We start from the raw sequence: 14,969 nt of genomic DNA, 5'->3' as shown, positions 1-14,969 counted from the left end.
AATGAATAGTCTTGGTCGTCACTTTCCTGCTCAACAATCTGTAGTCTTCTCAATACACTTTTGTTTCTATATGCTGGATTTTTCAGGGGATTTTCATTAAAATTACTCTCTTTTTTTGGTTTCTCAAACCAGCCAAATGTGAAAGTGGTCTCAAGGTAATGAATCACACTATGCTTCCCTACTAACATTTCTTTGTGGTAGTCTTCTGAATCTGCAGTGCCCTTGACATGCAAAATTCAGCCTATCCTGTGTCTTCATCTCTGTACCTTCACTATTATAAAGCCTTAATTACTTAAAATAGGTTTATTCAATTCTTTTTTGAGTCTCTTTCATTGTATATCTATACAATACTTTCTATTGTCTGCCTTGCATCAAAATTATTTTTGAATCTATGTTGTTTTCTTCATTAGACAGGAAGCTTCTTAAGAGCAAGGATTGTATCTCTTTCCTCTTCATATTGTCTCTAAAGGCCAAGATTATGCTTGAATGAATACATTCAGAATATGTGCAGAATTTAATTCTCACCATTTGGGGGAAGATTCAATAAACATTTAACGTCACAAGTACAAATTCCTTAGAATAGTGTTTGGAGTGATTTTTTTTTTGAGGATTTAGCTTTGGTTTAAAATACTTAATTTATATGAGCAGATAAACACCTACATTTCATTCTTTCTGTAGCATTTGGCCTTCAGGGTAAGAGCAGTGATTTCTTGGACTCCTACCCAAGGAATTAGATTAGGTCCTGTTGTTCCTGATGGGAAAAGTAAGCTGATAGAATTCACTTCAGTTTTATATCCTATCCTCTCTCATATTAAATTATAATTAATAATAATAATTACACTAAGATTAACTTTTAATATCTTCATCCATATAATGATTCGGTATATATTTTAATGAGCAGGTATTTATCAAATACTGTATCAGGTACAGGTAGTGCCAGTGATCCTAGACAAGGACTAGCCGAATATACATAGGAAATATATCAGATATGGAAAAGTCACAAATTCAAGATCTCCTTGGAAATAAGTCATTATTTAAAGAAACCATTCATCAGCTTATGTGTAGTTATTGTAAATGATGTTCAGTCTTTCTTATTTAGCATTTTTTAGTAATATAATTTGTATTCTTGCCTTTATAAACTCAGACATGATTTGACATATATTTCCCCTGCTTGTTATCATAAGAGATTATTCAGTCAAAGAAGAAACAAGAATTGTGTAGGATAGTCTCTAAGTAATGATGGTGGACTTGAGAATAATCTATTGAAGACCAACTGTTGAGAAATGAACATTAATGAAATGATTATTTCTGTGGCTGTAATAGAAATTGTAAAAGTTCAGTAACCAATGATTTTAGGAGTCAATCAATTTCAGGAAATAGGAAGATCTTTGGATTGACAACAGAAGTCTTGTGTATAAATTCTGTTGCTGCTACTTACTGAGCATACAATTCTGGGCAGTTCATTCAATTCTTTTTATAAAAGTCCCCTTTTATAAAATAAAAAACTTTACTGTCTACCTTGCTATTCTACATTGTTTTAGAGGGCAAATGAAATGAAATGTGAGCACCCTAGGCACGTGATTGTACTTTCTAGTTTTATTAATATCCAGACAAGGGTAAAAAGCAAAGCATTTTTTTTCTCTAGAAACTATGGATACATGACCTGATCTATGAGAAAAGCAGAAGGAATATTTTCTATTTAAGTTTGATTGTACTTAAGTTTAATTATAATTCTATTAATTTATTCTAATTCTATTTTTATATACCACTTTATCTCAGAGCATGCGATTTTGACCTGTTTGTCAGAATGAGAACAGGAAAAAGAAAAGGTAGGGTTAAGAAGGACGGAGGGTCTTAATGTGAAGTAGTTATATTAGAAGAGAATGAGTGGGAGTGAGTTTTGTCATACCTTTGTCAGTGAGGTAAGGTCTCAACAAGACTCTTCAGCTCCCTTCTTTGGGGGTGTGATGGGGATTCAGGAGATTTTGGAGGGGCAGCATTTGGGCTTTCATTAGGGAGAAGGCTGTCAGCACTGAAAGTGAAGTTGCTGTCACAGAAGAGGACAGGACTGACCTTGCGAAGGAGGATGGCTTGGATGATTATTAGCTTCTGGGAAATAGTAAGGTCAACTTCAATTGTGACATTTCTTAAAACTGCAGCTTTTCCCCCTTATTTGCAGCTTTTATTTCCTGTAAATTTTTCAACATTTGCTGAAGCAAAATTATCTTGCAACAGAATAGAAAGACATGTATTTATTTAGGTCAAGAGAATAGAAGCAAATTTGTTTTTTCATGCTGCAGTGGGCAATAGGGAAAGGGAAAACATAGATCAGAGCTTGGCTGGTGGCCATAAAAGGAAAGCAGATGGGCCAAATCTCATTTATATGTGGTGTTTGCTCCAACAGGCACCCTCCACCATGATGGACCTATGGCAAGAAGGAGGAGGACAGGACAGGGTTTGGTCTGGCTTTCTCCTTCTACTCTACCTTTTTTTTGGTCCTCTACCATCTCCATCTTGTCTGCCAACTCTCAACCCATTTCCTCCAACAGTTTCTTTTTTGCTTCGAAGTTCTGCCTTTTCTGCCTTGGTGGTTGCAACCTCAGGGGCCAAGGCTTTGGAATTCTCTTCTCTCTTTCCAGGGAATGATTTGGGAGAAGTCTTAGCCATATCTCTGGTATCTTCTACAGAGTTCACTTTCCCATAGCAACATACAGGGAATGATGGATGATTTGCATTTTCTTGGGTAAGCTGAGAAACTAACCTTGATATGTTTTTTTTTTTTTTTTTTTGGCAGTACTGGAGTTTGAACTTAGGAGCTCATCCTTATAGGCAGGCACTCTACCACTTGAGTCACTCTGATAGCACAATTGCTTTACTTGTATAAGAAGATATTTTATAAGGTTTAAACAACAAATTTATATGGCTACATTTGGGACAAAATATATGCTGGTTTGGAGACTGACTATATTATATGGTGGTAGCATGGTTACAATGGACAAAAGAAATGTGTTGGAACTAAACAACTGGAATGTCCTTTCAGGCCCCACCATGTACTAGCTTCATGATTTTAGGCAACTCAAATTTAAAGAATCAGTTTTCTCTGTGGATGAAGAGAAAAACTACATAATATCAAAAAACCAAGAGTAGAATGACACTCCTGCAATATTATAAAGGCTACCTGTTTTAAGCCCATTGCCAATATTTAATTCAATGATAGCACACTAGACGCTTTGATACTTTATTGAGTAAAAAGACAAGATATGTGTGTTTGCCATCATTTTTTAAAATATTGTTTGGAAGTTCTGCTTTATGTAATAAAGCACCAAGGCAGAAAAAAGGCAGGACTTTAAAGCAAAAAAGAAACTGTTGGAGGAAATAGGCTGAGAGTTGGCAGATAAGATGGAGATGGTGGAGGACTCCATTGGGTGTATCTACCATGTTTTGTAAAACTATTCATTGATTGTAGGTATCTAGGCTGATTCCATAACTTGGCTATTGTGAATAGTGCTGCTATGAAGATGGGTGTGCAGGTATCTCTTTTGCCATGTAACTTACATTCCTTTGAATATATGTCCAAAAGTGGACCATATGGTAGGCCTGTTTTTAGGTTCTTCCTGCATGCTGATTTCCACAGTGACTACTTGAATTTACATTACCCCACAAGCAGTGTCTGAGGCTTACTTTTTCCCTAAATCCTTGCCAGCACTTGTTGTCTGTTTTCTTGGTGATAGCCATTCTGACTTGAGAGCCCTGAATCTTGTGTCCAGTTGTTGGTTTGTTGAGCATGTACACTAGGCTAGGGACTGAAGGATGTATTTTTGTACATTACCTGGTTTAATCTTGATAATGAAACTGCAAGATAGGCATCATTAAGATAAACTTGTTTGGGTTTCTGCTAGTGGGAATGTAAGCTGGTACAACCACTCTGGAAAAAAATTTGGAGACTCCTTAAAAATCTAAGCACAGACCTGCCATATGATCCAGCAATCCCACTCCTGGGAATATACCCAAAGGAATGCAACATGGTACTCCAGAGGCACCTGTATACCCATGCTTATTGCAGCGCTATTCACAATAGCCAAGTTAGGGAAACAGCCAAGATGCCCCACTACTGATGAATGGATTAAGAAAATGTGGTATTTATGCACAATGGAATTTTATGCAGCCATGAAGAAGAATGAAATCTTATCATTTGCAGGTAAATGGATGGAACTGGAGAACATCATTCTGAGCGAGGTTAGCCAAGCTTAGAGGACCAAAAATCGTATGTTCTCCCTCATATGTGGACTTTAAATCTAGGGCAAATGCAGCAATGTGGTTGGACTGGGACCACATGACAAGGGAAGAGCATATATGGGTGATATAGAAATAGGTAGAAAACCCAAAACATGAAAGCGTTTGATGTCCCCACTCCACAGGAGCTAATACAGAAACCTAAAAGCAACAGAGGTTATCATGAGAAGGGGATCAGTAACCAGGGTAAAGATCAATTAGAGTTGAATCAACATAGGTCATAACACATGTACATAAAAGCAATGCTAGGAATATTTCTGGGTAGCTATCCTTAACTCAACTAGCAAAAACACTTTGTCTTCCTTATTATGCTTGTCTCTTTTCTTCAACAAAACTAGTGATAAAGGCAGAACAGGACCTGCCTGGAACTGAGGGGGGAAGGAAGGAGAGGGTGAGAGAGGGAAGCAGGGGGGAAGAAATGACCCAAACAATGTATGTACATGTGAATAAATGAATTTAAAAAAAGATAAACTTGTTTGGGTTCAAAAAGCCACACTACAGCTTAGGTATACCTCAAAGTAAGTTTTGCAAGATGGAACACAAAGGAATGAGTGATATCACTGATGGTGCTGAGGAAAGTCTAAGGGAGGAGGTAGCCAAAAATCACACTAAATATGGCTCAAGCCATTTCTGTACTGAATTCTGCTTGAGTTAAAAAGAAAAAAATAAGCCCAGACTAAAAGGTGGTGTTGGGGGCTGGGGGACAAGAAAAAGAAAACCTAAGTGGCTATTTAATTGCTATTTGGACTGAAGAAGGACTTTCTAAGCATACAAGCCCCAGAAGACTACCACAAAACAAATGATCGATATTTGATTATGTAAACTCTAAACTGTGCATCAAAATCCATTAGAAACCAAACCTAAATGCAAAAAAATAGAAGGCATGTGAAAATATTTATGTAATTATGATATACAAGTGATTAATATCCTTATTGTATAAAAAGTTCTTACAAAGCAATAAGAAAACCACAAAACTTCCTAAGTAAAAATGGTCAAAAGTTCTACACAGGAGAATTGCCGTAAATTTTAAAAATTGCTCAGCTGCACTAAGAAAAAATAACTAGAATAAAAATTACAAAACAAAAAATAGCATATTCACTATGAAATGGAAAAATGTTTGGGGGCTGAGGGTATAGCTCAGAGGTAGAGCACTTGCCTGGCTTGCTTGAAGCCCTGGGTTCAATTGCCAGCACCAACCAACAAAATACAAAAACCACTAACTGCTAACATTTCTTGATATCTCAAGAAATAGGCACTGTCCTATACAGCTAATTGGTTTTTTGATGAGCAGTTCTCTGGACTTTGCCCTTTTAGTGGACAAATGATAGACAAGTGTCATGAAAAAAGTTGATGCTTTTTCTTCATAAATTTCATTTTGGTAAATTTCACTTGAGGAAATTAGCTATAGAGTCAAAGTTTTGGTAATGGAATATTGTTGCAATGTTAGGTGGGCTATACAAACCAAAAAACAACTTAAGTCAGAAATATCAGGAAGTGTTTGAACCAATTTTGCCATGTTACTGTGAGGATTATGATAAAACTATTAACAGCACTTTGCCAAAGGCTACCATATGGAAAAAAGATTTGACGTTAAGGGGGAAAAGGTAGCATATACATATATACATATGTAAATATATATATATATATATATATATGTATTTATATATAAATATCTCCCAATTTTGTTCATACTGGTGTGTAACTGTATATTAAAAGAGAACAACATAAGACATTAGCTTTTCTCTAAGTAATTGGATGATATTTTTGTTTTCTGTGTTTTGCACATTTCCCACAATGAATAAACATTGCCATTATGATTATAAAGTTATTAAATTTACTGTTTTAGAAGTTGTGAAGATTCAATAAGAAAATGAGGTGAGATGTCAAGAATAAAGTTCAGGTTTTAGAAATTTTAATTTTCTTCTATTTTCTAAGAACCACAAATAGAAACTTAGAATTACAGATTTAATTTACTACTTCACAGTGGAGTTTTAAAGCTGACAAGGTCAAATAATTTTTGTGGCATTGATTCATAATAACTTTTGATAGATTAACTCTGTGTAAGCATAGTGGGGTTAAATACAATGTTGACTTCTTTCCTCTACACCCTACATATGTAAACTTGATACTAACTGGGACTGTTTCCTCTTGCACATATTACTATATTCTAACAGGAATTGAGCTAAATGCCTTTCTTACCTAATGGAACAGAGTTATGCTTTAAAAAAAAAAAACAAACAAGCAAACATAAAATCAGCTTTAATCTTTGTCTTGGAGGCCTACACCCAGAGTGGATCTCTAGTTTTCTATTTTGAGGTTGTAAAGATATTGTAGAAACTACCTCATGTCATCTCTTGTATAATTAAACTCTTTGGCTTTACGTGTTTTGCTGTTCTGGCCCTTAGTAAACAATACTTATGGTAATGCAGTTTGAAAGAAAATGGATATCATTTTTAAGAACATGGAAAGAAATGGATATCGCTTGAAAGAAATGAAGACCACTTGAGAGAATGTGGTATGAGGAAATGTTTTCCTGTGCCAGCATTTTCACACAGAGGAAAAATTTTTTTTACAGTATTTTGTTGTAATTGCTACAATTGTATCTCATAGGCATATTAAAGTTCCAGTTTTTGGCAACTTCATTATAAAATGAAGTTTTTACAACTTCATTATAAAAAATTCTTTTCAGACTATTGAATCATTTGATTTGGATTGTATGCTTTTCTTCCATTCTGTATTTAGCATTTGCTATAGACAGCTTTTACTATAATCTATCATGTTCCCTCTATTTATTTATTTATTTATTATTCACATGTGCATACATTGTTTGGGTCATTTCTCCCCCCTGCCCCTCGCCCCCTCCCTCTCCCCCCCACCCCCTTCCCTTCCAGGCAGAACCTGTTCTGTGCTTTTCTCCAGTTCTGTTGAAGAGTAGAAATAAGCAATAATAAGGAAGACATAGCATTTTTGCTAGTTGAGATAAGGACAGCTATACAGAGAGATTCCTAGCATTGCTTCCATGTACAAATGTTTCACAACCCAGGTTGATTCATCTCTATTTATTTATTTATTTTTCTTCTTTTGTGATACTAAGGGTTGAATGTGCAAAAATTCACACATTTTTGGCATCCAGAAATTAATGAAATCATGTAGATTGCAGAAATGACCTGGGAGAAACTCACAAGCAGGAGTCAACCAATTTGTTTACTCTAGTGTGAAGTAAGAAAGAGTAGCTGGGGCCTCTGCATGAAATAACAAAGTAGAAAAATTGGAGAGTTCGCAAATGATTTTCTACCTGAAAGTTATCCTAGAAAACGCAGGAGAATCAGTGCATTTGCATTCACAGTGCAGCCTTATAGGTTTGCTAAACAAAAGGTCTATTATCTTTGATTAATCTGGCTGAGCGATAAGAAGTGGATTAATTATAATTCACCTAGGCACCTAGGCTGTGGGGGAGTAGTGGCAAAAGTAGCAAATGAGGACAAAGCAAGGTAATAATAATAATAATAACTAACGTTTACTGAATATCTGCTGTGGAACAGGCACTTTACCAATTACTTTGTAAGAGTCATTTAATTTGTCATAACCCCACATGTGGGTAAAACCCAGGATAATTTGCTTCTCAACCCAATCCTACTCTATAATGAAAAACCTGAATTATTATCCAAGGGTCAGTAAACTACATTCCCTGAGCCAAATCCAGCTTCTGCCCATTTTTGTAAATAAAGTTTTATCGGCACACAGCCATGTCCATCGTGTAATGTCTTTGGCTCTTTTCATACCAAAGCAGAGTTGAATAGTTGTGACAGTGACTGTGTAGCCTCCAAATCCTAAAATACTTACTGACCCTTTACAGAAAAAGTTTGCTGACTAAGAGATAGCATAGATAAATGGGACCTCATAAAGCTAAAAAGCTTCTGTTCATCAAAAGAAATGGTCTCTAAACTAAAGAGAACACCCACAGAGTGGGAGAAAATATTTGCCAACTATACATCAGACAAAGGACTGATAACCAGAATATATAGGGAACTTAAAAAACTAAATTCTCCCAAAACTAATGAACCAATAAAGAAATGGGCACGTGAGCTAAACAGAACTTTCTCAAAGGAAGAAATTCAAATGGCCAGAAAACACATGAAAAAATGCTCACCATCTCTAGCAATAAAGGAAATGCAAATTAAAACCACTCTAAGATTCCACCTCACCCTTGTTAGAATAGCCATCATCAGCAACACCACCAACAACAGGTGTTGGCGAGGATGCGGGGAATAAGGAACCCTCTTACACTGTTGGTGGGAATGTAGACTAGTACAACCACTCTGGAAAAAAATTTGGAGGCTACTTAAAAAGCTGGACATCGATCTACCATTTGATCCAGCAATACCACTCTTGGGGATATACCCAAAAGACTGTTACTCCAGAGGCACCTGCACATCCATGTTTATTGTGGCACTATTCACAATAGCCAAGTTATGGAAACAGCCAAGATGCCCCAGCACTGAAGAATGGATTAAGAAAATGTGGTATCTATACACAATGGAATTTTATGCAGCCATGAAGAAGAACGAAATGTTATCATTCGCTGGTAAATGGATGGAATTGGAGAACATCATTCTGAGTGAGGTTAGCCTGGCCCAAAAGACCAAAAATCGTATGTTCTCCCTCATATGTGGACATTAGATCAAGGGCAAACACAAGGGGATTGGACTATGAGCACATGATAAAAGCGAGAGCACACAAGGAAGGGGTGAGGATAGGTAAGACACCTAAAAAACTAGCTAGCATTTGTTGCCCTTAACGCAGAGAAACTAAAGCAGATACCTTAAAGCAACTGAGGCCAATAGGAAAAGGGGATCAGGTACTAGAGAAAAGGTTAGATCAAAAAGAATTAACCTAGAAGGTAACACCCACGCACAGCAAATCAATGTGAGTCAATGCCCTGTATAGCTATCCTTATCTCAACCAGCAAAAACCCTTGTTCCTTCCTATTATTGCTTATACTCTCTCTACAACAAAATTAGAAATAAGGGCAAAATAGTTTCTGCTGGGTATTGAGGGGGGGGAGAGGGAGGGGGCGGAGTGGGTGGTAAGGGAGGGGGTGGGGGCAGGGGGGAGAAATGAACCAAGCCTTGTATGCACATATGAATAATAAAAGAAAAATGAAAAAAAAAAAGACTTCACACTTACTAGATATGTGCTCTGTTGGTTGAGTCACACCTCTAGCCATGTTTCCTCTATTTTATTATGTGTCTCCTTTTAAGGTGCTTCCTAAGTTTTAAGACTATTAATAATATGTGTGTAAGCTGTTGTCATGGTAAACATAAGAAATTCTTTTAGTTTGATAAATGTTTTTTTCCTTTTTTTTTTTTAAGGATGATTTTGGACCCTATTCACAAAGCTCTAGAAAGGTAATGAAAATTAATACTTAAACTCAACAAATATATTATTTTCTGTGTATAAGTTTTTTTTCTTTGTTGTAATTACGTGAGATATGGTTTTTAACCATTTTATTATTATTTAATTTGAGAAAGAAATTGAAGGATCTTATAGTCTTGCCTAGAGGGGCTCCTGGTCACCTGACCATGTGATTAAGGTAAGATGGCACCTTGAGGTTATTTGCTTAGTTAGTGTTGGTTAGTGACGCCAACACTGTCAGGAATTCAGTTAGGTGAGTGGTTAAAACTGACTATGGGTAAAAAGAAAAAAAAAGAAGGAAAGAAAGAAAAAGCTGAAAGCTGATACCTTTTACACCCAATGTGAAGGGATTCTTCTACTTTACATTTAGTTTCTTGGGAACATCTGCTCTCTGGCTGGAGTAAGTATCAACTCAACCTTCTGAGTTATGGAACCCTGTCTGGATTGCCACTCAGTTTGCCTTCTTGCTTTCTTAACATAGTTTCCGAGAACATACATTCCAGCAGTAAGAGCTCTGAACTCCAAAGAGGTATCTCTTTTTAGTACCACTCCAGCTACGCCAGCCTCTGCTGCTTAATGGTCCAACTCCCTTTGCCAAGAAAGTGATGTCTGAAGCCTCAGGAGGCTACAGAGACTCCTTCTTCAGAATCTGTTACTGAATCTCCTCACTCAGCTATAATATTAAAGTCCTCCTGGGACAAGATGATGAGGAAGTAGGAGTTCATAGTGCAATAAATTGAAGGGGGAGCTTAGATGAATTCTGAGTCTAATGAGGTAAAAATGCCATCAATAAAAATGAAAGGAAAACCATTTATTACCCATGGTATCTGATTTTTTTCCTCATTTCCCCCCTGCTCCTTTGATTATGTGTTTCTGTAGAATGTGACTCTCACAACAGTAAGAAACCCAGGTCACTTTTTAAATCTTACACGCCAAAGACTTGCCCAGGCAAGCCTGTGATTTAGCTGTCTGTAAATGCAAGTTGACATGTATAGATAGGTGTGCTGTCAGGACATTCGATGTCCTTAAATGAAAGGATAAAGGAAAGCGTGAACCTCTCTGGTAGAATTCTTTTGTCTTTGAACTGTGGAATATGAGTAATCAGAAACAATGCCTCCTCGCGTCAGGCAGAGTCTGCATCCTGATGACACAGTTCTCAGAACTGTCAGAATTAACTCACGCCCAGTTTAAGGGTGTGGATTACAATGAGGCTGACAAAAAAAATGTGTGGGTGATTTTAATTGCCTGCAACAGCTTGTTTTCATTCGACGTTTGGCACAAATCAGAGCTACCATGGTAGCCACACAGGGTGCCCTGAAAGACATTGCGTGGAGAGACTGATTTGTACTAAGTTCAGGAGGGAGGGTGCTCTGGCCCCATCTTCTGTCATTTTGCTTATCCTTGGGTCTGATCCAGTAGCTCAGTTGTGTCTCCTGTGCTAATTCCAGTGGATCCTTCTCAAAGGTGTATGGTCAGTAGGAGAAAAAGCCTCCCATTTCCACTTAGAAATACCAGACCCCAATCACCATTCTGTGACACCCAAGGAAGAAATGTTTGCATTGATTACTATTCTAAAGACAGCACTGTCATGGTAAGCCCTTAAACAAGTGGGTCAGGAAGGCAAATATGTGTGTGTGAAATATTGAAGAATCAATGCCTCTTAATAAGAATGGCTTTAAAAGCATACAAATTAATTATATAGAAATCACGTTATAAAGCTGATTAGTTATCACATGCTGATAATTGACACCAGCTCAGCACCCACCAGCTTGGAATTCTGGCTCAGCAGGCCCAAAGACCCGTGAACCAAACCTGTTACTCTCAAGTCTCCCAAAATGATACAGTCTGGATCCTTCTGTCTTTGAGAGAATCTAATTTTTCAATTGCCCCTGTTTTCCAGAACCATTTCAAAGTTGTTAAAGATTTTCGAAAATGAAGTCTGACATCATAGTATTTTCTCCCAGACATCTGACAGTCAGTTTTCTGTCTCCCTGAAGGTGGAGGAGAAATCAATGTTTTCCCTTTAGATTTATTATGCTTTGCTCAAATTTGTGATGAGGATATTATATTTGCCCTCAAAAGTGTCTTAAAAATGTGTTGGTGACACTCTTGTTTGGGTTGATTAGTAGATTTGAGATTTCTGGTTTTTGATAAAGTTTCATTTATAAAAATGCAATACTTAAGAGACCAACCATGAAAATTATAGTCAGTAAAAGAATTTTTCTATAAAAGAGCCCATCCTTGCTTTTTCTTGATAATTAATGGATAGAACATGTTTTCATGCTTAGTAAACATTTAACTCCTTTAAAAATTTTTATTAACACATATTAATTATACATATTAATGGATTTCAGTGTGATATTTTCATACAGTGTGCGGGTATCAAATCCAGCCTCCTTTTTCCTATCTCCCCCCAATACGCTTTCTAAAATGTAGTCATCTTCTTTTACTTTCAATTTGACTGTTGCTTGCATAAGTGAGAGAGAATATGTGGTACAAGTGTCTTTCTGCATTTGGCACACTTCACTTTACCTCATGTCTTCCAGTTCCACCTATTTTGCTGCAAATGACAGGATTCCATTCTTTATGGCTGAATAATACTCTATTTTTTATGTACACACATTTTGTTTATCCATTCATCTGTTTGGTACCTTGGCTGATTCCATGTCTTAGCTATTGTGAATAGTGCCATGATAAACATGGATGTGCAAGTGTTGCTTTGGTATACTGATTTCCTTACCTTTGGATAAATATCCACTGGAACAACTGGATCATAAGGTAGATCTGTTTTTTGTTTTTCTTTTCTTTTGTTTTTTTGGGTGGTACTGAGGTTTGAACTCAAGTCCTCACACTTGCTAGGCAGACACTTTACCACTGAGGCATGGTCCAGCCCTATTCCTTATTTATTTTTCAGTTATGGTCTTGCATTTGTTGCTCCAGCTGGCCTGGGTCATGGTCCTTTTACTTGAGCCTCTTGTGTAGATGGGATGGTAGGTATCTACCACCATGGCTAGTTTTTTAGTTGAAATGGGATTGCACAAACTTTTGCCCAGGCTGTCCTTGAATCAATCTTCCCAATCTCTTCATCCTGAGTAGCTGGGGTAACAGGTGTGAGCCACCATGCCAGTGCCTATTTTTAGTTTTTTGAGGAAACTCCGTACTGTTCTCCATAGTGGCTGGACTAATTTACATTCCTACCAGTAGCGCATAAGGGTTCTTTTTCTCCACATCCATGCTAGGAAGTTATATTGTATTATTTTGATAAAAGCCATTCTAACAAGGGTGAGATTTTATATCATTGTAGTTTTGGTTTGCACTTCCCAGTTGGCAATGATATTGAGTATTTTTTATGTATTTGTCTGCAATTTGCACTTCTTCTTTTGAGAAGTGCCTATTCAGATCATTTGCCCATTTTTAAATTGGATTACTTATTAATTTACTAAGTTCTTTGAATTCTTTATTTGTTCCAGGTATTAACCCTCTGTCAGATGAATAGTTGACAAGTATTCTCCCCCATTCTATAGGTTGTTAAGATTTTTTGTGAATTGTCTGTACATGTCTTTAGGTATTTTATTAGCACATTAGTGTTTTTCTTGTCAGTTTCCCTGAGCTTTTTATATATTAATACTATTAATCTTTTAGTTTTTATTTTTGGCAAATATTTCTGTATATTGCCTTTGCTCTTTAATTCTCTTTATACTTTGATTAACTCTCAAAGTTCAATTAAAATTAAGCAAGCAAACAAATGCTTTAAACCACAGAATTGCTAACTAGATAATTATTTTCAAATTGGAAAGTTTTTAGAAAATATGTCTGGGTAAAATTTAGAATCATATTTTTGAGAAATATGGCTAAAAAGGTAGACTAAAGTTTTGTTGGCTGTTTTGACTTTTAAGCTAAAAGATCAGTCTTCTGTAGATGACTTTCATATTAAATTGGATACAATTATGGATCATGTTATGTTAATTTAAGGTCTTCATTCTATCATATTATCTTAATTTTTAAAAAACTCTCATAGAAGTCATTTTTGGCAAACCTTTTAACAGATTTATCCATTTCACATATAAATTCAGTATCACGCCAAAAGATTTAATACGTGAACACTTCAAAACTGACCTGCTGAAACTCAAACTAGTATCCTGGAACTCTCAGGTGAATTCTTGCTCCACCATCTTCAGCTTTGTCATGAGAAGTGTTGTACTGGCATAGGAAACATAACGGTTCCTGATCCTACAGTGCCTCTTTCTTGAGGGCCATATGACCTAATGGTTCAGAGGGAGGACTCCAGTCTAGACTGCCTTAGTTGCAATCTGGCTGGGTACCTGTGGCTCACACCTGTAATCCTAGCTACTTGGGAAAATGGAATTGGGAGAGTCAAGATTCTAGGTCAGCCTGGGCAAATAGTTTGTGAGACCCCCATCTCCAAAATAACCAAAGCAAAATGGATTATTGGTGTGACTTAAGCGGTAGATTGCATGCTTTGCAAGTACAAAATCCCAGTCCCATCAAAAAAGAAAAAAATACATATCAGTAACACTTTATTCTCCAAACTTCTCATTTATAAAGAGGAGTAATAATAGGCACCTATCTCATAGGTTTGTTTTAATAATTAAATAAAAATGCTTCATTCTCCAAAACATTCTTGGCATGTAAGAAGTGTTTGTTAAATTTTAAATATAGTACAGAAACCCTTTTTCCTTTTCCTCAGTTGATGGCATTTTAAGCCCACTTTCCATGTAGTGGATTCTAAGAAGTGGATACTAAGAGGATTCTAAGGAGATTCTAAGCCAAACCCCAAAATATAGTGGGGACTTAAAAAATAAAGTAGTGCAGTAATGAAGCTGTAGACAAGAGCCTCCTGACAGATCCGGAAAAGATGCTTTAAAACCCAGTTTCAAGATGGTCAAAAATTCTCCTCATGTCTGCCTCTCTGGCTTACAGGTCACACACCCCTGTGTTCATTTGCAATAGTCTAAAGGTTAGATCAACAGTAGATGAATGGGATTTAAGAATGTTAATCTGATTTTGGCCTTGAATAGTATGTCTGTCTGTCTATCTGTATCTATCAAATATGTATGTTATAACTGGAAATGGGTAGGATAGATATTACTATATAGAATATGTATATATAGACACACACATAAATATGTGTGTGCATAAAATGTATTTTGATGTAAAATAGGGTTTTAGAAAGTTAGGGTCTGGAATTCTCACTCCCGTGCTGAGCCCTTGATAAGAGGTAGTCTGCTAGTTCATCCCAG

The 14,969-nt window shown here is 36.5% G+C and overlaps 1 protein-coding gene across 1 annotated transcript in view; it reads left to right on the top strand.

The window, feature by feature from the left end:
- Ank3 (ankyrin 3) overlaps positions 1-14,969 on the top strand; it is a 618,024-nt gene that overhangs the window by 86,086 nt on the left and 516,969 nt on the right. Inside the window, exon 2 of the mRNA XM_074078910.1 lies at positions 9,666-9,701. Coding sequence (XP_073935011.1) covers positions 9,666-9,701 — 36 coding nt within the window. The remainder of the gene's footprint in view (positions 1-9,665; positions 9,702-14,969) is intronic.

The sequence above is a fragment of the Castor canadensis genome, chromosome 7 (assembly GCF_047511655.1).
Source record: "Castor canadensis chromosome 7, mCasCan1.hap1v2, whole genome shotgun sequence".
NCBI lineage: Eukaryota > Metazoa > Chordata > Mammalia > Rodentia > Castoridae > Castor > Castor canadensis.
This window is presented reverse-complemented; position numbering and strand designations above follow the sequence as displayed.